Source organism: Eubalaena glacialis, chromosome 9 (genome assembly GCF_028564815.1).
Source record: "Eubalaena glacialis isolate mEubGla1 chromosome 9, mEubGla1.1.hap2.+ XY, whole genome shotgun sequence".
NCBI classification, from domain to species: Eukaryota; Metazoa; Chordata; class Mammalia; order Artiodactyla; family Balaenidae; genus Eubalaena; species Eubalaena glacialis.
The window spans coordinates 65,586,778-65,609,917 of record NC_083724.1 but is presented as its reverse complement, the minus strand read 5'-3'; the positions used below and the strand labels follow the sequence as shown (position 1 = coordinate 65,609,917).

At 37.1% G+C, this 23,140-nt stretch overlaps 1 protein-coding gene across 13 annotated transcripts in view; it reads left to right on the top strand.

The window, feature by feature from the left end:
• Positions 1–23,140, top strand: part of FREM1 (FRAS1 related extracellular matrix 1) — a 172,064-nt gene that overhangs the window by 103,279 nt on the left and 45,645 nt on the right. For 9 of the 13 annotated variants that reach the window (XM_061200436.1, XM_061200437.1, XM_061200439.1 and 6 more), the window contains 6 exons: positions 1,007–1,203; positions 4,690–4,912; positions 9,330–9,474; positions 14,222–14,363; positions 16,989–17,184; positions 21,233–21,497. In XM_061200436.1, the coding sequence (XP_061056419.1) occupies positions 1,007–1,203; positions 4,690–4,912; positions 9,330–9,474; positions 14,222–14,363; positions 16,989–17,184; positions 21,233–21,497 (1,168 nt within the window). Of the gene's footprint in view, positions 1–1,006; positions 1,204–4,689; positions 4,913–9,329; positions 9,475–14,221; positions 14,364–16,988; positions 17,185–21,232; positions 21,498–23,140 lie in introns of those variants that run through there. The other 4 variants (XM_061200451.1, XM_061200454.1, XM_061200446.1 and 1 more) reach the window with 3 other exon arrangements.

Below are 23,140 nucleotides of genomic sequence, written 5' to 3'. Positions count from 1 at the left end.
CATCAGACAGATAAAGACCAATATTGTACGGTCTCACTTATATGTGGAATCTAAAAATATTGAACTCATAGAAAAAGAGAGTAGAATAGTGGTTGCCAGGTGCTGAGGGTAAGGGTGAGGAGATGCAGGAGATGCTGGTTGAAGGCTACAAACTTTCAGTTATAAAATGAATAAATTCTGGGTATCTAAGGTATAGCATGATGACTATAATTAACAATACTTATTATACACTTGAAAGTTGCTTTGAGAGTAGAGCTTTGATGTTCTCATCATATCAACAACAGCAAAATAGTAATTATATGAGGTGCATTATATGTTAATTAACCTTATTGTGATAAACACTTTGTGGTATAGAATGTTTCAAATCAACACGTCATACACCTTAAACTCACACAATGATATGTGCATTATATCTCAATAAAGTCGGAAGAAAGAAAGATTAATTGCATTAAAGTTTATGCAGCTTCTCCTGTGACTCATATACAACACAGAGCATTTTTATCTTTTGATTTAAGGCAATGTCAGAATACCAAAATAACAGGTCAGTTAATTCCACTCATTCCTACCAGTTGATATGTAGTCAAGTAGGCAGATGATTGATGGACTCTTGTTTTGCTTTTATATGAAAGAGATGGTTCCTTTCTTGTTCAAGCCTGACAAGAACTGCTCACACAGGAACACTGGTTTTAATCAAGGGAAGGAAAGTCTCTCTGACATTCATTTCAAGTATATAAAGAATGGTCATGAAGTCCCTATAATCCTAGTTAACAGTTATTGCCCTTCTGTTCTCCATGAAAATTTTAATTGTTCCTTATAATTTATGGATATCTGTTTTTATGTTGATGGTTATAGTGATTATAGCAACCCCTGAAGCTGATTGTTAGGTCAACTGCTATGACCTCTTATTTCCTCTGCTGAGAAATAGGCTATCGGATTAAGGATTAAGGACCAGTAACTTGGAAAAAAAGTTTTTCTTATTTATGTGCTCCATCTTGGTGTGCTCTAGCTTCGTTTCAGTGGAAAGACATGAAGGCTTTACACATTAACTATGTGCAGTCCAGGCATCTGAGGATGGAACCAACAGCCGACCGGTTCATGGTGTATGTCACTGACGGGAAACGACGCTCCTTGGAGATACCATTTTACATTATAATCAACCCAACAAATGATGAAGCTCCTGATTTTATAGTCCGGAATATTACTGTAAGAAAGATATCAGAATTTTCAATTTCTCTTTTATCATTTTCTAATTTTTATTTTCACCTAGCCCATTTACATTAGTCTATGTGCACTTAACACTTTAAGTTGATGAGAAGTAGAGAAGGCAGTAACCTGTTATGTAATGCAATCACTTGAAAAGTATTTTTCTAATAATACTGATGTTGGTAATGATAATAATAATTGCTAACATATAACAATTGCATGGTTACAATTATAGTTGCATATATATAGAATGTAGTACTTACTAGGTTGTAGGTACTATTCCAAACCCTTTACATGTATTCATATTGAATCCTCGCAATACGCTTTTAGAGTGATGGCATTGTTATTGCCATTTAATAACCGCAAAAAATGAGGCTTAAGAGGTTAAGTTAGTGGCCCAAGATCACAGAGCTTGGAAGTAAGTAGCAAGTAGGGGATTTGCACCCAGGTGCTCTGATTCTACAGAGTGCCCTCTTAACCAGTGCTGTAATAGCAAGGACTCTTAATTCATGAATCACAGGCATCTTTTTTTATACAGCTATTTATAAAGATATATGAAATGAAAAAATACAATTTGGACCATTATTTTTATGCACTTTAAAAATGTCTTTATATTATATAATAATATTTGTTAGTTTTATTTAAAAATTCAGACATATAGTTAAAATGGTCCAGCATATCACTGCTGAGACAACAACTGTTGTCTTAAAAAATAATAATAAATATCTATGGTTAAATAAGTTAGAATGTTGAGAAACATACACAGTGAAATATGAAATTCTCCCTCTTCAACAGCCCCTACCCATAGTCACTCCCCATCAGTTGAGGTTTTAGTAATTAATTTCCACAGAAATAAGTTGTGCTCATGCCAGTGATATGTGTGTGTGTATATGATTTTTCTGTATGTTTTTACCTACAAATCAGGGATCATACTATACCCTACTCTCTACTTTAAAAAAAAAAAAACCTTAATTACGTATATTGTAAATATTTTCATATCAGCATATAATCCTTTTTAAACAATTCTAATGTTTATATAGTTATTTAAAACAGACATGCACATAGCATATCCTGATTAAATGAATGAGCACAGGCTTTGGAGTAAGAGGGACTTGGTATAGCTGTTTACTAGTTGTAGGGTCCTGGGTAAGTTATTTCTCTCTGTGTTTCTGTTTGCTCATCTGCAAAACGTGTATCAAATCTTCCTTTAGGGTAGCCGTGACAATCATGATGGTCAGGCACATAGAAAACCCTTAATAAATAGGTGTCATTCATATTAGTCTTGTTATGTTTGTCGTCTTTTTTCAGACATTGACCAAAGCACATATTATCTATTTTGAAACCATTATCTTGCCTTATTTTGCACTAAAAATCATCAAACTCTAAATGCAAAAGTCTTTATTTTATTTTAATTTTCTACTGAATCTTAATGGTATATGAAAGCCACCTCAGGATGAGACTTAAGAGCCAGCTCCTGCTTTTCCTCTTCTGTTGGCACATGGATTTCTCCAGAGAGCACTTCAGTAATTATGAGAGAGAGAAGAGAATTACAGATGATTCCTTCTATACCTACCTCTATTGTCTTGTATCTGTCTAGGGTTGGGGTTTCTGAAATAATTAGGCCAGTGGGAATTTGTCTCTTGCTCTTCTCTGAAAGTAATCATGCTTTTTTTTTCCTGTGCATTCCTTAGAGAAGCTGTTGAAGAGTAACAAATATGGAGCCCCATGTGTTATTGGCAGAGCTGGCTTTAAGCTTCAAGTGATTTTTTAAAATAGTCATATTTATTTTGCCTTCTTGTGAAAAAGTGTATTTATTTTGTAGCTAGCTGGGCTTCCATCAAGTTGTACTGCAACTTGCAAAGAAAAAATTGAGGTTTTAGTTTAAGTTATTATAATCCATTTCAAAGCTGTCTACTAGTGAGTTTCTGCATTTTATGTCTCTTGATCTAAACCTATTATTTATAATCTCAATAAACAATTGAATGTGCAAAAAAGAATCCCACATTTTTTCAATAAAATTTCCCAGTCATCTTGTGAAGGAATTTACCATTTTGTAAATAAGAAAGGTTGCCATACAGTGAGTCCAGGAGCCCCAAGCTTTATAAAGACAGATAATTAGAACATCTTTTTAGGTTGCTTTATGAAAGTTTTTGGAGAAAAAGGCAAGTTATCACCAAAGATGATTCCCTAATTCTATCATGGTGTATTAAATTATGATGCCATCTCAGTTTTTAATAAGAAAACCAGCAAAATTTTAGCCCAAATATCAGATATTATGATTCTTTTTTATGCACGTTCAAGGAAGAGTGGTTGCAGGAAGGCTCTCTTCAAAGTCCTTAAGAGAGGCTGAAGGGAAAGGCCATTTTCACAAATCTAAACCATATGTCTTCTTCAAAGCTAAAATGTCCACTCAGCCACGAAGACATTCCTGGGCTCCTCCACTCTTGTGCACTTCTTGTTTATCCATATTTAGTAGCACTAGATATTTTCTTCCTTGTGTTATAGTTATTGATGGACAGGCCATCACATTCTCATCTGACTTTGATTCTTTAGAGTATTCGTATTCCCACAGCATCCAGTGAGCTGCAAATGCCCAGTAAGCACATGTTAAACTTATACACTCATATTATTTAGATCTTGCTATATTTCACAATAGGAAACAGAAATACTTCTTTGTTCCCTTGCTATGAGAAAAAGAAAATAAAGATGACTAAGCACCATGTCAATGGTACTAATGGTACTGATGGTTTTAAATAACTAGATCCTACATGAAATGAAAAACATTCAGTTCTCTTTATGCTTAAAGGATTGTGAAACCTGAAGTGGGGTGCAGGGTCATTCAGGAAAATTAGAGGTGTGAAGACTGGGAAGAGATGAGGGACCCAGAATTAAAATATATTCTATCGTGCATCCAGAAGCATCCTCTCAACTGTTGTTGATTGTAATTGAAATATAGAAGATTTTACTACAATGACAAAAATTAAAAACACCTAATACCCCCAGTGTGCATAGCAGATATTTGTGCCATTTCTAAAACAGAAACGTAAGAATTATGAAAGCAACAAGGTCCAGGAGATTAAAATAACAGGTTAGGATCTGAAGGCAGGGTCTATACCTGGTTTTACAACTGAACTCTGTGACTTCCAGAAAGCAAGCATCCTTTTGGTTGCTTTTTCCCCCAACCTTTGAATTATGAAATATATATATGAGATTATATGTATCTCTCCTTTAGTCCTTCATGGAAATAAAGTGCTTTGAAATCTTCAAAAGAAAAATGTGAGAAAGATTAATAGATTTGTTCTTGTCTTCGAAGGTCATGTTGAACCAACAATTTCTTTTTAGGACTCATTACACACAAATCTCATGGAAAATTTGCATGAGTATCTTAAAATTATATAGGATATGTTACAATTATTTTTTGAGCAGTTTACCAAAAGAAAGACAGGTTTTATTTAGCATGCAGCTGACTTTCTTGTTTTTGTTTAGGTGTGTGAGGGTCAGATGAGAGAGCTGGATTCTTCCATCATTAATGCTGTTGACCGGGACATTCCCAAGGACCCCTTGCTGTTCAGCGTCACTCACAAACCACGTCATGGTCTCCTCATCAACGGGGTGTTTAGCAAAGACTTTCCTCAGTATAAGCAATCACGCAACCCTGGCCAGAAGCATGAACTTGTTTACAACTTTTCCATGGAACTTCTCAAGAATGGTATGTCACGCTTCATTTCAATTTGTTTGTTGTTGTTGATTTAATAATTTAACCCAGAAAAGATAATAATAAATCACAGAAAGAGGAAGTGAAGAAATGGCATTCATCTACATTCATTATCCCTCAAGGGTTTTCTCTGGGCTCTGGATTAATGCAGGGCATGAAGCCCCAGATAGAGATAGTGGGTAATGGAAAAGGAAATAATATGTTTTCCTTCACTTTTAGAGCATCAACAAAAATGGTATTTGTGATTTTTGGTAGTTTACCCCAAGCTTTTAATGTCATAATAAAAAAAATTTCTTTTTAAAACTATTGAGATCGTGGAACTAAATTGAAGAGATTTGTCTGCCAAAACATCCACATTTGAAACAAATATAGAACAAATGTAATAACTCATTATTCTCTGAGGAGATAATTTGCCCTTTAAGGAAATGACACATTGGAATAGCAGCCTGAATTATTTTTTCATTACTCTTTCTGAAAAATTTATCTTATCCCATTTAACATATATATATAAATGCTTTTAAATATTTGAGAAAAGTGTGTTGGCTCTAGAATCACTGCCTACTTGCATTCTCCTTCCTGCCCTGCCTTCCTGTATTCTGTTTACCCTGCCTGAGGGGTCCTTCCCTCTCCTTCCCCTGGCCACCCAATACCAGCCTTCAGAACCAGTTCACTATCGACCTCCCTGTGGAGCCCACCTGCACACTCCAAACTCTTCCTTCTCTGTGTTTGATTTATCTAGCACTTGTTCCACATTTTTTTCTACTGTCTTTTAATTTTTCCTTTCCCCAACTAGAGCTCTCTGCCCCAAAGTTTATTTTGCAATAGTTGCACAATATCATATCATGTTTGAATTGAAAAAGCTAATTAACATACTTCTCAGTTTTATCAATTGCAAAGAAATAAATTCCAGAGCTTAACTGATGGTATTACCAAATGAATAACCCTGTGTAGCAAAAAATACAATATATTGTTACAATATTTCTTTCAAGTTTAAGGCCAAGGAAAAAGAAATAATAAATCAAATTTTACACTCAGGAAAGTCAGTTTTTTGGGACTTCCCTGGTGGCGCAGTAGTTAAGAATCTGCCTGCCAATGCAGGGGACATGGGTTCGATCCCTGGTCTGGGAAGATCCCACATGCCATGGAGCAACTAAGTCCGTGTGCCACAGCTACTGAGCCTGCTCTCTAGAGCCCGCGAGCCACAACTACTGAGCCTGCGTGCCACAACTACTGAAGCCTGCGCGCCTAGAGCCTGTGCTCTGCAACAAGAGAAGCCACTGCAATGAGAAGCCGATGCACCGCAACGAAGAGTAGCCCCTGCTTGCCGCAACTAGAGAAAGCCCGCGTGCAGCAATGAAGACACAATGCAACCAAAAATAAATAAAATAAAATAAATAAATTTTTTAAAAGTCAGCTTTTACAAAATAACATTCATTGTTTATTATTAGGTTAAATAAGTATTGTATGCATATTGTGTGAAGTTTGCACTACACGATCATTTTGAAGAAAAAATTTTTAATTTTCATCTAAATTAATATTTTGGTGACATTCTCAGAGATTAGATTTTCACCTCTATTTTATTTTTGGTTCATTTATGGCTACATTAAAAAAAAAACTTTGGTATATTCTCACCTCTGCCCCCACCAAACATACAGAACTTAAAAACTACCATATTATGTAATCTGCTTTTTTCTTATCAGTTATTATAAGCATCTTTTTACCTTTTAAATATTGAGAACATGATTTGTGATAATTACAGTGTTTCATTATATGGACATACTGCACTGTAATTTTATACAACTATCTCCTATTTTAAAATATGCAGATAACTTCAAATTTTGATATTATAAGTTACATATCAATAAACATATTTTACATATATTTATGTAACATAAATCTTGGAGCCCATCTCTTAATATTTCTTTTGAATAAATTTTTATAGTGAGGTCGCTCGGTACAGAAAGGTCAGCATTTATAATACTTTTCGGGAAAAAGAATGCCATTGGTACCATGTGCCTGGGCATGCCTTTTGTCCTAATCAGTAATGGATATTATTTTTAAAAATCTTTGCAAACTTGGCGGTCAATTAATAGTCTCTCATTGTTATCTTGATTTGAAGTTCTTAGATTATGAGTGAGATTGAACATATTTTCATGTTTATTGACAAGATATGTATGTTTCATCTTTTGTGAATTGCCCGATAATGTCCATTGCCCATTTTTCCATCAATTCATATTGATTAATAAGAGATTGGTAAATACTGATACCTTGTATTTTTGTCACATTACAGTAAGTTTTCCCATGTTTTATTTGCCTTTAATTCATGTTTTTAAATACAGAAGTCAAAATTGTAGGTAGTAAAATTTATTGTTATTTTTCTTTATGCATTTTTCTTTTGTTTTTATATTAGGAAGATCTTCTACATCCAGGAATAAGATATTTATTTGTATTTTCTTCCAAATCTTTTAAAACAGCTTTATTGAAATATAACTCATGGGCCATAATATTCACCAATTTAAAGTGTATAATTCAGTGGATTTTAGTGTATTCATCATCACAGTCAATTTTAGAACATTTTTGTTACCCCAAAAAAATAATACCATACCCATTAGCAGTCACTCTCATCCCTCCCTCCCCAAAACCCCAGGCAACCACTAACCTATTTTTGCCTCTATAGATTTGTCTGTTCTGAACATTTTACATAAGTGAAACCATATAAATGGAATATGTGGTCTTTTGTAACTGGTTTATTTTATTTAGCATAATGTTTTCAAGATTCACCCATATTGTAGCATGAGTCAGTACTCCATTCCTTTTTATTGCCAAATAATATTCCATTGTATGGACATACCACAATTTATTTATCCCTTCATCAGTTGATGGACATTAGGGTCACTTGCACTTTTTTGACTATTATGAATGATGCTGTTATAAACATTCACATACAAGTTTTTTGTATGGGTATATACTATATTTTCATTTTTCTTGGCTATATATCTAGGAGTGGAATTGCTGGGTCATAAGTAACTCTATGTTTAACATTTTGAGGAACTGCCAAGCTGTTTTCCAAAGTAGCTGTATCATTTTACATTTCTACTGGCAACATATGAGAATTCCATTTTCTCTATATCCTCACCAACATTTGGTATTGTCTATCTTTTTAATTATAGCCATCCTAGTGTGTGTGTGTGAAGTACTATCTCATTGTGGTTTTGATTTCCATTTCCCTAATAGCTAGTGGTGTTGAGCATCTTTTCATAGTTTTTTTGTCTATTTATATGTCTTCTTATATCTTCTTTGGAAAAATGTCTACACAGATCCTTTGCTCATTTTGTAACTGGGTTGTCTTTTACTATTGAGTTGTTAGAGTTCTTAATACATTCTGGATACTAGATCCTCCCTTATCAGGTATATGATTTGTAAATATTTTCTCCAGTTCTATGGGTTGTCATTTTGCTCCCTTGATGGTTTCCTTTGGAGTCCAAATTAGCTATGTTTTTGTTGTTGTTTTGTTTTGTCATTTGTACTTTTGGTGTCTTATCTACAAAACCATTGCCTAACCCAAAGTCACAAATGTTTTCTTCGAACAGTTTTTCTAGCTTAGCTCTTGGTGTTTAGGTCTATGACCCATTTTGAGTTAATTTTTGTATATAGTGTGAGGTAGGGATCCAATTTCATTTTTTTGGCCTATGGATATCCAGTTGTCCCAGCACTATTTATTGAAAGACTACTCTTTCCCCATTGAATGGTCTTGGTGCCCTTGATGAAAATCAGTTGATCAGATATGTACGAGCTCATTTCTGCGCTCTCTTCTATTAGATTCATCTGTATCTATTCTATGCCAGTACTACCCTATCTTGATTACTGTAGCTTTCCAGTAAGTTTTGAAAATGGAAAATGTGAGTCCTCCAACTTTGTTCTTTTTTTCCCAAGACTGTTTTAGCTATTCTGGGTCTCTTGCATTTCCATATAAATGTCATATAGGTTTTTAAAAATAGTTTTATAATTAAGTTTTGATTCATCTAGAGTTTATTTTGGTTGTTGGCTTGAGATAGGGATCTAACTATAAATTTCTCTATGTAATGAACTAATTTTCTGTTTCATTTAAACACTCTGTCACCATTGTTCTCCTGCAGTTTATTAAATAATATATCCTTTCTCACTGATTGTAAATAAGACCCTTATCAAATACTAACTTATTTAAATAGGAACTTTTATTGAACTAGGAGGGGTGCTCTTACTTCATAAAACAGTTTGATTTATGCATTTATCAATGCAACCTTATTGTATTGATTAATGAGCTAATGCTAATACCAATGCCTTGGAGGTTAAAACAAATTATCTGTGACATGCTTTGAAGTGGTTCGATCATAAGAAAGATTTACTTTCTCTCTTTTTCCCCTTTTTCCAGGAATGAGGTTGATGTATTTGCATGATGACTCAGAGAGCCTTGCTGATGACTTTACAATCCAGTTGTCGGATGGGAAACATAAGATACTTAAAACCATTTCTGTAGAGGTCACCCCAGTTAATGATGAGAAACCAGTGCTGAGCAAGTAAGCTACCTGAAAAGAGTCCCTTTCAAATTCTGTATAAAATTCTGAGGTCTGGAAGACTAGGTGCAAATGGAATGTGTGTCCTCAAGAGAGAAACAAGTCTTTGACAGCTCCTGCCTCTTACAACTTGTCCCACCTAGTCAGGCACCTAGAACCTTTGGTGCAAATATTAGTTAATATAACTTCTCCTTAACAATTCTCAAATTAGCCTTTTTAAAATTAATTTTTATTGGAGTATAGTTGCTTTACAATGTTGTATTAGTTTCTGCTGTACAGCAAGGTGAATCAGTTATATGTATACATATATCCCCCCTTTTTTAGATTTCCTTCCCATTTAGGTCACCACAGAGAACTGAGTAGAGTTCCCTGTGCTATACAGTAGGTTATTAGTTATCTATTTTATATATAGTAGTGTATATATGTCAATCCCAATCCCTCAATTCATTCCACTCCCCCTTCCCCCCTTGATATCCATAAGTTTGTTCTCTAGATCTGTGTCTCTATTTCTGCTTTGCAAATAAGTTCATCTGTACCATTTTTCTAGATTCCACATATAAGCGACATTATACGTTATTTGTTTTTCTCTTTCTGGCTTACTTCACTCTGTATGACAGTTTCTAGGTCTGTCCACATCTCTGCAAATGGCACTATTTTGTTTCTTTTTATGGCTGAGTAATATTCCATTGTATATATGTACCACATCTTCTTTATCCATTCCTCTGTTAATGGACTTTTAGGTTGCTTCCATGTCCTGGCTATTGTAAATAGTGCTGCAGTAAACATTGGGATGCATGTATCTTTTTGAATTATGGTTTCTCCGCCTTTCAGTTATTTGATTTTCCTCTAAAAGTTTTATTTAGTTGTCAATAATTCAAAATAACCAAACATACAATATGGAATGAACAGTGTACTAAATATTTAAACACATGCATGCACAAACATCAGAGTGTAATTAATATATAGATTCAATTAAAGTGTGGTAATATTAACTGCAGATAGTCCTCACTGTGGATTTGGTCAAACTTTGAACTAAGAGTGACTGAGGGAAATATATCACTGACACTTCTTTCATCATCTTGGTATTTCATTGTCCTCCAGTCCTCTACTGTGTTCCATAGGGATCAATGCCCCCTTGCCACCTGTTGTCAAAATGATCACTTTTTAAAAATTCTGTACTGATATTATTAATTGCAGACTTTCTCAGTGTCTCCCTCTGTAGCTGATCAGAGTTTGATCATAGGGTACAGAGTCTTCATCAATTATATTTCTATAGCTCTAGCCATTTCTCTTATTATTGGAAACTGTACAGAACTGTCCAAGGTTAGAACTTTAGGAAGTCCGACTTGTCTCAGGTGCTGGATGGAGAGAATTGTCTGCTTCTTGGTACCTCTTTGACCATTTTAATGGTGTAGCAGTGAGGGGCATTGAGTAGACAGTCCAAGTTTTTATCAGGAAGTGAACAATTTCCTGAAGTGTGTAAACTCCTAAAGTCTCGTGCACTTTGCAGAAAACAGGACCTTAAACAAATCCCTTCCTTATTCTGCCAATTCTCCTGCTGTTCCCTATGGGCCACCAAGGCCCTTGGAAAGCATTATGGGAAATACTGGAGATAGTTTTCTGGAGGATTGCATCTCAGATATCAGTTTGACAAAGAGTATTCAATAGAAATTTCTATTTCCTTATTCTCTAGCTGGAATGTTGGATTGGTAAATCTTGATTTATAAAAATGAAAATATGAAGGATATTGTGGTATTATGAAACCTCCTTTCTGATGACCTCATTTTACCTAAAAAGGAGGGAGAGAGGTGAAAACTGGTGTTTATTAAGTGCTTACTATGTGGCAGTACGTTGGCTCCTTTCACATACATTTGTTCCTTAAGTCCTCACCAAAACTGTGTGAAGTAGGTATTGTTATCCTCACTGAGACAACTGAGACCAGAGAGGTAAAATAACTTAACAAGGCACTCATTCAGTCCTATCTGATTTACTATTTCTTGCTATGTTCTTGCTATTAAACTTCCTGGCACAGCTTCATCTACAGAATCACCAAAGCTCCTCTAACTTTGCCTCGAAATTCCTCCTTCTTCTTTCTTTTCTTTTTTCCTTTTCTTCTTTCCCTTCCATATGTGTCCTTGGGCATATCACCTCTTGCCTTCTCCCAGAACTTGCTCCATTATTTTTTCCCTACCGCATCTTCCATCTCTCTCTTTTCATTCCTTCTGCTAATAAGACACAGGAATACAGTTAGTGGTGAAGGGAGCAGATTTGGGAGCCAGACTGCCTTGGTTCAGCCACTTATCGGTGGTGTGACCTTGAACGTGTTACTTAACCTCTCACTACCTCTTTGTCAACTTCTTTGTAAATGGGGATAATAGCAGTATCCTCTTCATGTGGTTGTTGAAAGGATTAAAGGAATTAAAATATGTAAAGGTACTTCAGAGACTAGTACATATTAAGTTCTCATAAGTGTCAGTTATCAGCATTATTCCAAGCAGGTATTCTCATTCTAAAACTACAACGATGACCCAGTCCCTCTTTTATTTCAGTGCCAAACTATTTGGAGGAATAACTTGTGTTTGCTTCCTCTATTCCTGCCCACTCTCTCCAACCTCCCTTAAAAGTTACCCTTGGATTTCCCACCAAATCTAATGGCTCTTCTCATCTTGCTGGACCTTGTTAGGTCATTTGACACCCTTCCTTTGATATTCCTTTCAGATGCTGTGCTTTTGGCTCCTGGGGTTACACCCCCTTAGCCCACCTCTGATTCTAGTTGCAGCTATGATGGAACATACCCTGCACGCTGTCTGTGCCCCATCTAAGTGCCCGTGGTGCTCTGCTTTTCTGCCTCTGGGCTTTCTCTGAAGCAGCAGTGGCTCATTCAGCCCATGTCCAGGCACAGGGGAGAATACTTTGAGGGCAACCCTCCACCTATGAGAGGTAGTGGATAAGATAAGTATCCCAGCCTCCTATCCTTCTGAAGCATAGTTTGAGGCATATTCTACATGGCTCTTCAAAGGATCCCCAGCAGGATTGAGCCCCATAGCAGTAAAGACACCCTATGTTGCCTTTTCCTCCTTCCCTTGCTCACTCCTCCCTCCCTCTCACTTGTTCCTGAGATCACTTCCCAAATAAATTACCTGCACCAAGGTCTTTGTCCCTTTCAGGGTTACTCAGACTATGACATACTTTCTTCTCTCTTGGACCCTCTGAAATTTAATTCTGACTCTTTCTTTCTACCAGACTCCTTATCATCTTCATTGTATTGGCTTCCTGTTTTGATTCATCTGTTTCTATATTAAAAGCAACACTGGGGGGACTTCCCTCGTGGTCCAGCGGTTAAGACTCTGTGCTCCCAAAACAAGGGGCCCGGGTTCAATCCCTGGTCAGGGAACTAGATCCCGCATGCTGCAACTAAAGATCCTGCCTGCGGCAACAAAGATCCCATGTGCCACCACTAAGACCCGGTGCAGCCAAATAAATAAATATTTTTTTAAAAAAAGGGAGACCTTTCCGCACAGTCATGTGTTTTAAAAAAAAAAGCACCACTGGGAATTCCCTGGCGGTCCAGTGGTGAGGACTCCATGCTCTGAGTGCCAGGGGCCCGGGTTCGATCCTTGTTCAGGGAATTAAGATCCCACAAGCCGCGTGGCGCGACCCCAAAAAAAAAAAACACCCACCACTAATCTCCATAAGCCCTAAACCATCATTCTAGCCTTCTAAAATGATAGGATTAATATTCTCTAGTAAAGAGGTGGGCAAAGTCACCTCCTATGGCCAGGGAAGATGTCAGTTATGAATAGGCAAGAGAAACCTAGTAAAAGAGGTTAGAACTGAGGTACTTGGGCTGTGGCTTGTCAGCAGAGGAGTGGAAGGCTGTTGAGTATGACCAGTTGATGCTACACAAATGTTCTTGATCTGAATCCCAAGGAAACTTCCCAGTTTTTCTCAGAAACAAAGTGTCAAGTTGGACACAGGCCATGTGTGATGACCAAAACCAAGAGCTAGAAACGCAGGTGAAAAGAAATCTCTTCTTCTCTTTGGTAGGACCAGGGAAAACAGCCCTATTGGCTGTGAGAGCAGCAGCCCTTTATAGGAGACACAAAACCCACAGCAGCAGCATTTATGGTAGAAGCAGCACCTGCTCTCTGTCCCAGCCTTCTCTTCAAGATGCCAGGAGCTGACCGGGCAGCTGTAGCATTTGGAAAAGATGAATTACTGTGAAGAGAACACTAGTTACCCAGAACATTACCAAGGAGGAGAGTAATGTAGAGGGCTACAGATTACCTAAATATCACCAAATTCATAATGGTCTATCATAAAGTGTACCAGAACACCCGTGAATAAGTCATTTCATCTCTTTAAGTTCCTGTCTGTAAAACTAGAACAATAATACCTAGCCCACTTACTTCATGGAGCTGTTGTTGTATCAGATAAAATTTTGGAAACAAAATCAGTTTATAAAATAAATTTTAACAGAAAATTATAAAGTTCTATACAAGTAGACAGAAGTATGTAATTACCTCATGCCATACTAATTGTTGCTGACTAATTGTCTTTAGGACTTTCACATGTAAGGTGAAATGAAAGCTTATTTTACGAATCTGACTCATCATTTTCAGTACTTTGGATATTGAATATCATTTCCTAATTTTTTAAGGTTGAACGCTGTAATAGTCATTATGAGTGTCCCCTCCTAAGGTGATGTCTTCTATTTTTTATATCAACCCAGACATCTTCCTTTTTACAGGAAATCTGAAATTACAGTGAATATGGGTGAAACTCGTATTATTTCTAGTGCAGTTCTCTCAGCCATAGATGAAGACTCACCCAGGGAGAAGATTTACTACTTATTTGAAAGGCTTCCCCAAAATGGGCAACTTCAGCTTAAGGTTAGTGGCCTTTTTACTTTTATTTTTCAAAATGAATGTAACAGATATAAATTTTCTCAATGCACAGATTTCTATAACTGAATTTATTCTGTAATAGCCATATTTTGCTCAGAAGTAGAAAATTTAATTTTCCTAGTTTGGGGTGAACTCACACTATTCTAAATTTACTTCCTCAATTCAGGGTAAATTCAACCAAAATTAAGGTTCATCATTGCTCCTTCCCCATTGGGATTGTACCTAAATTGGAGCATAGGGAGTTACTGGGGTAAAGCAAGTTGTCTAGTTACTGAGGAGAATCAGGCATCCTTTGAGATATCTTTATTTCTACTAGATTTTGATGTTTTTAAAAATAGACTTTATTTTTTAGAGCAGTTGTTGTGGGTATCAACAAACTGATTCTAAAGTTTATCTAGAGAGGCAAAATACCCAGAATATCTAACACAATATAGAAGAATGAAGCTGAAGGACTGACACTACCTGACTTCAAGACTTAATATACAACTACAGTAATCCAGACAGTGTTGGTTTAGTACAAGAATAAACAAATAGATCAATGGAACAGAATAGAGAGCCCAGAAATAGACCCACACAAGTGTAGTCAACTGATTTTTGACAAAGCAGCAGAGGTGATACAATGGAGAAAAGATAATCTTTTCACAAATGGTGCTCACCAGTCTAATTCAGACTTTGTGTGTGTGATCCTCAAGAATCAACCCAATACAAATTATAGATCAGTCACTTGAGAAGGTCACTTGAGTAATCCATCAAAATGTCTATTTGAATGGTGGATTAAAGCTAGCAACAGTAACCACCAGCCATCTCCAATGTGATTATTTGACTGAATGCTTAACTTTTAATGTAATGTAGGTACAGCCCGAGAAAAGCAGCAAGGATTCATTCTGTGTAGAACAGCTTGATTGTCTTAGATTGTGGCCACCATAGAGAATCAAAGTGAAGAGCAATCACTGATTTAAATTGAGGTGCAGCTGTGTCCTTATTTCATTTCAAAGAGTAATGAAGCAGAAATGCAGTGACAGCTCACACATTTGGGTGACATGGGAACTGAAGTGTTTTGGTTATGAGAAAATCCAGATGGGTCCATGTTCCCAATATGGCGCCACAGAGTTCTCTCCCAGCTCTCTAGGGGTTTTCCAAGACCAGGGACCAGGGCTCCTGGACTTTCTCACGCAACCTGGTTTTCTGGTTGACTTTCCTGCGTTTTCCCCACCTTGAGACTGAATCTTATTTTCTTCCTCTTTTGGGGCTTGCAAATGATTTTGTCAAGTCAGAGCTCACACTTGGGAATGCAAGTGGGGAATTAGATGGAGATGACAGAGAGCAAAATATATCGTCTTCTGTATTTAGTTTCTGGGAAAAGATTATAAAGGAAAACATTAAATAGAATTGCAGGCTGTTTGGTTTAAAACCTGAAAGAGAATCTGTTTTAAAAATTAAATTTACAAACAGATCTTATGATGCAAACAAACAATGTGCTTAATTATTATAATATAATTAACTGTCACCCAGTGAGCACTGGGAAAGAACATACCTGTGTGCAAACATCAGATGGGCACAAACATTAAAGAGGAGGGAACTTTATCAAATAGAATGACAAAGGGAAGTGGTAACACAGTGAGGGGAGAGAAGGCATGTGAAATAATGTGACAAAGGAAATTTTTTAAAAATCGTTTAAATTTCTGTTATAGTCTCTTAAACCAGACAGGAAAAGCACAAGATAATATCATATAGTAAATTTTTAAGATGACATTTTGCTTGAATTACTTCAAATGACTTTTATGAGCCCTTCTTAGGGAAAGCTATGCATTTTTAAGAGAAAACAGTAGAATTATTAATCAGAGACAGATTTATTATTATTGTATTTTCTATTAGTCTCAGTTGTCAGCACGCCCTCAGCATAAGGACCTCTTTTAATTGAAAATGCCACAATTTCTGCACTGAGTTCTGTACAGAATATATGCTTAACTAATGTCAGCTTATTATTAGAAGAGCTTAATACATAATACATATATGATATTTGCAGTTATTTTTGTGCTGACTCAGGGTATAAATGTAGGGAGTGATAGGGACTTTGATCATTTTTGGTCTTTAGGAAGCCTAAAAATGTGTGGACAGTAAATACACCCATTCTATTTGTGTTTTATCTACTTCAGATAAGCCCAGTGACAAACCAGTTTGAAATAATAGGTTTTATTAGTTGGACAATGATAAGAACTAAAAACAAAAAAGGAAACCCCAAATGAAACACATTTAATTTTTAAAGAATCAATTACAACAGCTCGATTACCCACCTGCTCTCAATAATTGAAATATTTAATCAGCTATGATTGCTTGGGTTAAATACCTTGGAAATAACACTGCGGTTGAATTGCCACATGACTTTGTCAAAAATCCTTTGGTTAAAGCTCGTTTTTTCCCCAAGGCCTGAAATTGTTTTAATATATTTCTTTAAATGGAAAATATGATGCAGAATGGCAAAAAATTAAATCTAGAGTTTTCCTGAAATATCATTTATATTGGAAGTTTTCAGAGGATATGGAAGATGTCCACTGACACAACATGGGGGGAAAAAAACCTGGACAGCTGACTAATTCTGACACCTTTCAGATAGGGAGGGACTGGGTCCCTCTCCACCCTGGCATGAAATGCACTCAGGAAGAAGTGGATCTGAACTTGCTGAGATACACACACACCGGCGCAATGGATTCCCAGAACCGAGACAGCTTCACCTTCTACCTCTGGGACGGTGACAATAGGTCCCCTGCATTTGACTGTCACATCACCATCAAGGATATGGGAAAAGGTAAAGCATTTCTATCAGGGTTTATTGGAACCAACTTTTACAACCAGAAGTGAGCTGGTGTAAGCCCTTAAAGGTTTTCCCCTCCCTGTCTTCCTCTCTCTCTCCCTCCCTCCTTCCCTCTCTCCCACCCTTTCTCCTTCCCTCCTTTCCGTTCTTCCTTCCCTCCTTTCCTTTCTTCCTTCCATCCTTTATACTTGAAATTCCATCATTTATGATTTGATCCTTTGACTCCTCACTTGCTTTGCCTGGGATCTATGAGGTTTATGAGTGTAGCCAATTCATTTGTTATTTTCAGTATTTCAAAAAGCCTATTAAAAATCCAGCCTTGCCCACAATATGGCTGCACAGGCTACTTTAACTGTCAGGGTTTTAAGCTTTAAGTAAAATTTTACCAAATCAATGTGATGACTCTAGTTTTATCTTCAGGGATTGAGTTATTACTTGAAAACAGAGTTTGAAAGGAAAAATATTTTCAATACAACAATAATAAAGGAAATACAAATAAATGTGTCTTAAAATAAAAAAATAATAAAAAGGAATTTTGTTATTGAAAAGGTTGGAAGTTGTTTCTCTGTTCACTTTGGAAGTGCTGACAATACTCTTCAGGGACGAGGGAGAATGCTGTAAGATAATTATCTTCTTGAATTAATTAAAGACCATTTGCATGATAGGACTCAGCAGCACATAAATGGCAGAAGGAAGAGATTGAAAAAAAATACTGGAAAGGAAGCTCAGCAAGGGAGAGTGTAAGCCCTTGATTCCCAACATGTCACAAAAGTACCCCATACTTTTCCTTAGAGCTTATGTGAGGAGGGTAAAGATCCTATCTCATTCATCTGTATAGTCCAGGATCTATATATTCCCAGGACCAAGCATAGTCTTAGACCCTCAGTATGTGCTTGATTGACAGAATGCTTTCTTTTTTGCCTTGGCTGCCAGGAAGCTCAGAGCTAAATTAAATTGGATGCTTAGGTACAGTAAATGTCTTACCTCATATGTATGGTAAAATTACAGTTGTTCTGAATTTTTTTAAGACAGATTTTAAGCTAGCTTGATTGATTTTCAGATATTTATTTTGGGGCTGTATAATAATATATTTTATTTGCTTGTTTCCTTGAAGATGTCTAATAAGTGACTCTCAGATAAGCTACGTGTTACTGTACACATTTATTTCTCTCTGCAAAAGTAAGACTGCATTCATCATAAGTATTTGTCCAGGCAAAACGTAATACAAGTAAAATGCACCTAATGTAGTAGGGCAGGTTATCCTGTCATTGCCTTACGGAGATGCATTCCCTAGCATGGTGGAGGAGAGTTCTGTTCCAAGCAGCCACCTGGGGATTCTTTCTAGCTAGGGGATCATTTGTCTTGGAAGTCCTCGGAGTCACTTTGAGAGTGAGATATGGAGGAAAATGAGAGAATTTCATGGGCTAGGCTTGGAGGTAGGGTACCTGTGGCTGAACTGCAGTCACGGGCCACATTAAGGAGTCTGGGCAGTAGAAACTGGAGCAGTGCATCCAGGAAGAAAAGGCATTGAGGCTGGTGAGTGCCTCACTAGTCTCTGCTACAACTGACATGAGATTATTTTCTAAAAGTATTTGTGAAAACTTACATCAGGTAGATACATTAACCTGTTAACATTTTCAGAAGTTCATAATTTCTTTTTTTTTTTTTTAAACGTAGTGGTGTTTTATCTCTGTACAGTGTTCTCTCCTTCCCCTCCTCCTTCACTGTTGCTGTCCTTCCTTCCTTCCTTCCTTCCTTCCTTCCTTCCTTCCTTCCTTCCTTCCTTCCTTCCTTCCTTCCTTCCTTCCTTCCTCCCTCCCTCCCTCCCTCCCTCCCTCCTTCCCTCCCTCCCTCCCTTCCTCCCTTCCTTCCTTCCTTCCTCTCTCTCTCTTTCCTTCTTCCCTCCCTCCCTTCTCCCTCCCTCCTCCCTTCCTTAGCATCAGTTTTCTCAGTTTGCAGTGTAACTTTATAGCCATAATTGTTCATCTCTAAATGAAACTATACTGAATTGTTAGACTAAATCAACACTAATATTAGCATATTGAACAGTTGGGTTATTTCCATTTGGGAGCTATTATAAATAACATTATGCCTTCCCATTGTGCTGTGTCTTCTGATATGTGCAGTGGCAAAAATGACATGGACATCTCTGAGAGAAGTTGAGAAGGGCATTGTCCATAGTTGACCCTGATCCATACTCTGTCATTACAGTGCTGAAAAGTTGGGTTCAGGCAAAACCTAGACGCTCTTCCTCCACTCAGCTCTATCTTCTGCTCCTGGTGAAACCTCCTGTGTGTGATTTTTGTTTCCCCAGCCTTGTTCATCCTTCTTACTTCCTTGATGTATTCATCTTGACTCCCTCTGAAGAATCTGGGGCTCAGGTTTTGATTTAAAATTAGGTTGGTCATTGATTCTTAGGTTGGGCCTAAGTTGCATAGCATTTTGAGTTAAAAGCATAGTATACAAAAAAGACCAATTTGATCATCTAAAACAGGGTTTCCCTGTCTTGGCAATATTGACATTTTGGAAAGCATAAGTCTTTGTTGTGCATTATCAGATTTTTAGCAGCATCTCTGGTCTCTACCCACTGGAAGCCAGTAGCACCTCTCAGATAGGATAACCAAAATATCTCCAGACATTGCTAAATGTCCCCTGGGGGGCAAAATTGTCCCTCATTGAGAAACACTGGGGTAAAATTATACCTCCTTGATGTTTTATTTCCTTATAGGACTAAATATCTTTTCAAGATTTTATTGACTGTTTGTATTTTTAATTTAGAAATGACTTGGCATTTATTTTACACACATTTCCTTTTGGATATTCACCGTTTTAGTGTTAATTTTCAAGAATTCCTTATATATTAAAGAAAGGAAGCAAAATAATAAAATGTTTGAGTTTGTGCTCTTGGGTCAGATATTCAAGCTCCACCTTTCATAATTGTGTAATCATTAGCAAGTTGGTTAACATTTCTACACCTTAGTTTCCTCATTTATAGCCTGAGAAATATGACAATACCTTAACCCTGTAACTGTACAAAGTAGAAACTCTATAGTATTTTAGTTGTGATCATTTTTTTAATGAACCTCAGATGAGCAAAACTGGATTATAATCCTTAGTTTGTGAAACACTGTATCCTTTGTCTATGTGTGATCCTCTTCTCCTTTGCTCATTCAGACACTCATTCATACAGTCTTTTAAACACACATAAGAACACCTGTGTAGCCACCACACATACAAGGACTGGAATATTAACAGTATCAGACATCTACCTATGTGCTCTTTCCAACCTCCAGTGAGAACCACCATCCTGAACTTTGTGTTAATTTTCTTACTTTTGTTTATAGTTTTCTGGGACTTGCTCACTCAGCTAATAAATGTTAATAAGCTACATCTTGTGTGGTTGCATATAGCTCTAGTGCATCTGTTTCGCTACTGTACAAAATTCAGTTGTATGAATAGACCACAGTTTGTTTATACATTCACCTTTTGAGAAGGCATTTGGGTTGTCTCCATTGTTCGCAGTTACAAACAGTGCTGCCATGAGCATTCTAGCACAGATTTCCTGGGTACAAGTGCATGTGTTTCTCTCCAGCATGCAGCTGGAGTGGAATCACTGGGTCAAGGCATAGGTGAGTATCCAACTCTTTACAAAATAATTCCAAATTGTGTACCAGTTTACACTCCTACCAGACTCATATGCAAGATTCTACATCCTCTTCAACACTTGGTATCATCAGGCTCCTACATCCTTGCCAATCAGAGGGTTACAAGATGGCAACTTATTGTGATCTTGATTTATATTTCTGTGACTATTCATGAGATTGAGCATCTTTTGTGCCTTTATTGGCCATATTGTTACGCCTTCTCTGTGATATCTGCTCATGTCTTTGGCTGAATTCTTTTATTAATCCTTGTTACAGAAATCTTGCTATGTCATATTAGTTTTGATTTCTGCACAGTTTGGCCTTTGCTTTTTACCTTCACCTCGGACATTTCATTTTTTAAAATTTGGTTCTTGACCACAACCTCTTCTGCCACGCAGGTGATATTGTCATCCGGGCAAAACCACTTTTGGTGTCTAAAGGTGACAGAGGTTTCCTGATGACCACCACCCTCCTTGCTGTGGACGGAACAGACAAGCCTGAGGAACTTCTCTACGTCATCACCTCCCCACCGCGATACGGCCAGGTCGAATACGTCCACTATCCTGGGGTCCCCATTACAAGCTTCAGCCAAATGGACATAGCAGGACAGACAGTCTGCTACGTACATAAGAGCACGGCAGCTGCCCACAGAGACGCGTTCAGGTGAGCCCCGAGGAAACTTTTCAGAACTCCTTCTTTGGATTAGTGCTTAGAAAGACAAAGGAGGGAAAAAAATGGGTCCTTTTCCAGCTCTGGTGTAAGTATGCTCTTCATCCACTCCCTCGTTGGATGAAAGGGAAAGGTGCACAATTAAAATGACAGCAGCCAGCCAAGAAATTAGGGCTCGTTGTTTAAAAATAAACACCTAAGCAGATCTCAATGCAAGCTGTTCCATGAAGAGACATGTGAAGACCTGAGGATCCCCGCTAATGAGAGCTGTGGAAAAGTAATTTACCTCTTTTTGAGTATGTTTTTCTATCTGAGGAAAAGGAATTTGCTAGTAAACATTTGGCATAAGCAGACAGTGCCTTTTGACACAATGTGTTCTGGTAACTACATCATAAATCATGTTGCCATAAAGTGGATCGTATTTCCCCATAGAAACCGTGTTATAATTGGGGGCTGTGCACCTGTTCAAGGATTCTGTATCAAATAAATCACTGGAAGGAATAACAATCTGTTGAAAAGGCAAAGATACAACATTAATGAAAGTCTACATTCATTTAAAATACTGAAATCTGTTTCCAGTCACAGAAAGCAAGAAAAACTGCAGAGGATCTATCATTTAGCAGTTTTCAAAGCTGGCTGAACTTGAGTTTCCCCAGGGATCTCAGGGCTGGTATGAGAACCCAGAAATCTTGGACTAGCCTTTGGGGGACCATGGTACACATCTAACCCTGAATTTTACCAATTAAGAAGGAGGCCCTGAGAGCATTGATTCATTTTCCATACACATAGGACTTCTGGCCTCCAGTATAATTTTTACCATGTCAGAAAACAACCTTCAAAAGAATGCTATAAAATAACGTAAATGTCGCAGACTCCTGTGTTATTTGACGGGCTCCCATAAACTATCAATTACACTTATATATCCGTGTCCAAATACCACTCTCCTCTATCATATATCTTATCTATCTAAATTCAATATGTCTGCTATGAAAAACAGTGTTTAAATGTCAGTAAAGATGATTTTGCTTGCCTTTTTGGCATTTGGGATGATGATTTGAAAAGATGATTTGGATAGTTCAACTGTTAAACAAAAAAAATCCAGGGGAGTTTGAACTAATATCTTCTTTTTTCCCTTGACAAATGTTCTTAACAAGCAGATAATCATTTGGTTGGTCACTCTCTCAATAACCAATTCAGTGCTTGAGTGTTGCTCAGTATTAACTGAAACATCAGAAGTGGGGAATACTTTTCCCACTGGTTCTTTGGCTTGGGAAGACATAGGCCTGGGGTCAGTTCCTGCCTTCATTACATCACATCTCTGGTTTTCCTCAAGTCACACATTCTCCTGTGCTCCCATTAACTCTTCCATGAAAAGGAATGATGCTCATATTAGCTGCCTCAGAGAGTTGCTGAGAGGTTTAAATGGGCTTGTGTACGTAAAGTACTGAAAACAATACATGGCACATAGGAAGAACAAGATAAATATTGGTTTCTATTTTTACTCTTACTATTGTTGTTGTCATTCTTGTTGCTATCATTGTTTACTATATTCTTTCCTTGGCCCCATTTTTATCATTGTTTACTATATTCTTTCCTTAGCCCCATTTTTTTCTCTCCAATCTTTACAACACTAAGAT